The sequence below is a fragment of the Salvia miltiorrhiza genome, chromosome 3 (assembly GCF_028751815.1).
Source record: "Salvia miltiorrhiza cultivar Shanhuang (shh) chromosome 3, IMPLAD_Smil_shh, whole genome shotgun sequence".
NCBI classification, from domain to species: domain Eukaryota; kingdom Viridiplantae; phylum Streptophyta; class Magnoliopsida; order Lamiales; family Lamiaceae; genus Salvia; species Salvia miltiorrhiza.
In genome coordinates, this window is record NC_080389.1 from 59,016,131 (window position 1) to 59,018,279 (window position 2,149).

General features: G+C 40.3%; 1 protein-coding gene across 2 annotated transcripts in view; it reads left to right on the plus strand.

The window, feature by feature from the left end:
• The window catches only part of LOC131014854 (auxin response factor 18-like), a 3,267-nt gene extending 1,757 nt beyond the window's left edge, over window positions 1–1,510 (plus strand). For both annotated transcript variants that reach the window (XM_057942974.1, XM_057942972.1), the window contains exons 2-4: window positions 1–51; window positions 272–1,149; window positions 1,252–1,510. The exon at window positions 1–51 is cut by the window's left edge and continues 1,099 nt beyond it. In XM_057942974.1, coding sequence (XP_057798957.1) covers window positions 1–51; window positions 272–1,149; window positions 1,252–1,321 — 999 coding nt within the window. In that variant the 3' untranslated portion in view covers window positions 1,322–1,510. The remainder of the gene's footprint in view (window positions 52–271; window positions 1,150–1,251) is intronic.
• Window positions 1,511–2,149: the final 639 nt, after the last annotated feature.

A 2,149-nucleotide genomic window follows, 5' to 3' on the forward strand; every position in this document is an offset into this window, starting at 1 on the left:
CAAGTAGATGATCCAATTCATTGGCCTAATTCTCCTTGGAGACTTCTTCAGGTAACCTATGTTTTTAATCCTGATTTGTCCATCCATGCTCGATTCTTGATCACATTTTGTGCTAAATTATGATGTTGTTATACATATGTTTGATTTTCAAATTCTTGATTACATTTTGTGCTAAATGATTATCTAAAGATTGTGTAGAATAATGAGTTTTGAGCTATTCTTGGATTAGATTCATAGCTTCTCAAACTGTTTAGGCCAATTGCATTTGTAGGTTGTTTGGGATGAGCCTGATTTACTACACAATGTGAAGAGAGTGAATCCTTGGTTGGTTGAATTGGTGTCGACTATGGGAGCTGGCCACGGCCTGTCCCCGTTCTCTCCACCAAGGAAGAGGCCGCGGCTGCCTCAGCCAACGGAGTTTCCCTACGGGCAACTCCCAATGGGGACACTCGTTAGCAACCCCCTCAGTCCTAGCAGCCCCTTGTGTTGTCTACCCGACAACATTCCTGCAGGCGTACAGGGAGCCAGGCATGCTCGATTCGAACTACCTCCACCGGATCTCCAGTTCAAGAAGCTGCAGCCGTTTGATTTCAAGCTGCTCGACTACACTGGTCAATTCCCTAGACTCCTCACCAGCTACCCTCTCCAAAATCCCAACTGTGATGCCTTGTCTTGCTCACTCAAAATGGGGAGTTCTCTTCACGAGGCGAAGAAAACCAACGAGGCCAAGACACCGATGTTTCTTCTGTTCGGGCAGCCGATTCTCACTGCAGAGCAAATCTCTCAGAGCCACTCTGTAGACACAGAAGGCAACAGCTCAGATGGGAATCAAGAAAACACAGCAAACCTATCCAACGGCTCGGGGTCTGCTGTCATTCAGAATTTCCCACCGGAGGCCTCCTCGGATGGAGAGTTTCCAAGGTTCAAGGACCAAACGGCTTATCTTGGGCTGGAGACGGGCCAGTGCAAGGTGTTCGTGGAGTCGGAGAATGTTGGCCGGACGCTTGACCTAGCAATGCTATGCTCTTATGAAGAGCTCTACCGGAAACTGTCAGTCATGTTTGGCATGGAGAGATCAGAGATGTCGAGCAACGTGCTCTACAACGACGCTCGTGGCAACGCGAAACATGTCGGGGATGAGCCCTTCAGGTAACGGATCATCGTCCATCTTTGCCAGATTATTGCATGTCTCAAACTTATTTGATGAAAGATTCAGATTGTGATAGTGTTACTATTGCTTTGAATTTGCAGTGATTTCATCAAGAATGCTAGAAGGCTTACGATTCTTATGGATTCGGGCAGTGTCAATCTTGGTAACTAGAGGCGGATTTGATCGATTATTATTTCAATTGTACAGTTTGATCAAAACTATTGTTGTAGGTTTACAATTTGGAAGTAGTGGGAAAATTCCCTTTCAAGCAAACTTCATATTTGTTTCTTCATGAACTCACTTTTGTATTGTTCTAATTCGTTACCATAAAGATTTCCATTATGACTTTTATTTTCATTACATCTTACTCTCTGTTTTAGGCTCTCAGCCATAGCTATAAATGAATCAAATGGAGTTGAATATGTTTGCTGGAGATTAGTCCTAAATTTAATTGAGTTGAAATATGCAAAATTTTAGTTTGCTGTAAACTATCCAACAGACCTAACTATTTAGAAGAGCAAAATTGCATCAAGTTCAAAAGTAATAAGATGAGAAGTTTAACAATATTTCATCTTCAAACAAAATAATTCAAAAAATGCATCAACAAAAAAAAAATCTTAGATTTTTTTTTTTTTTTTAAATCCGTTATTGACTAGTGTATTCTACTTCATTAAGGCACTTAATCAAACATGGCTTTTGCAAATGGGACGTGTGATGGGAGGAACCCTAATTACTGAACTCACATAATTAAAGTTATTAAACAACAATCAACCCTTTCATACATGTGGTTATCAAACTTGAAATGATGTAAAAGCTCTTCAAACATGTGTTTGGACAACTTCACATAATTTTTTATGTCGGTGCGTGTGCAAAGACAATTAATGATATGTTATATCAAGATGTTGACATATATTGAGAAATTATTTTACGAATCTTTTATATGTTTCGGTCCAAATTTATGTTCTCTAATCACCCTATCCCCATGCATTAGATTTTTTA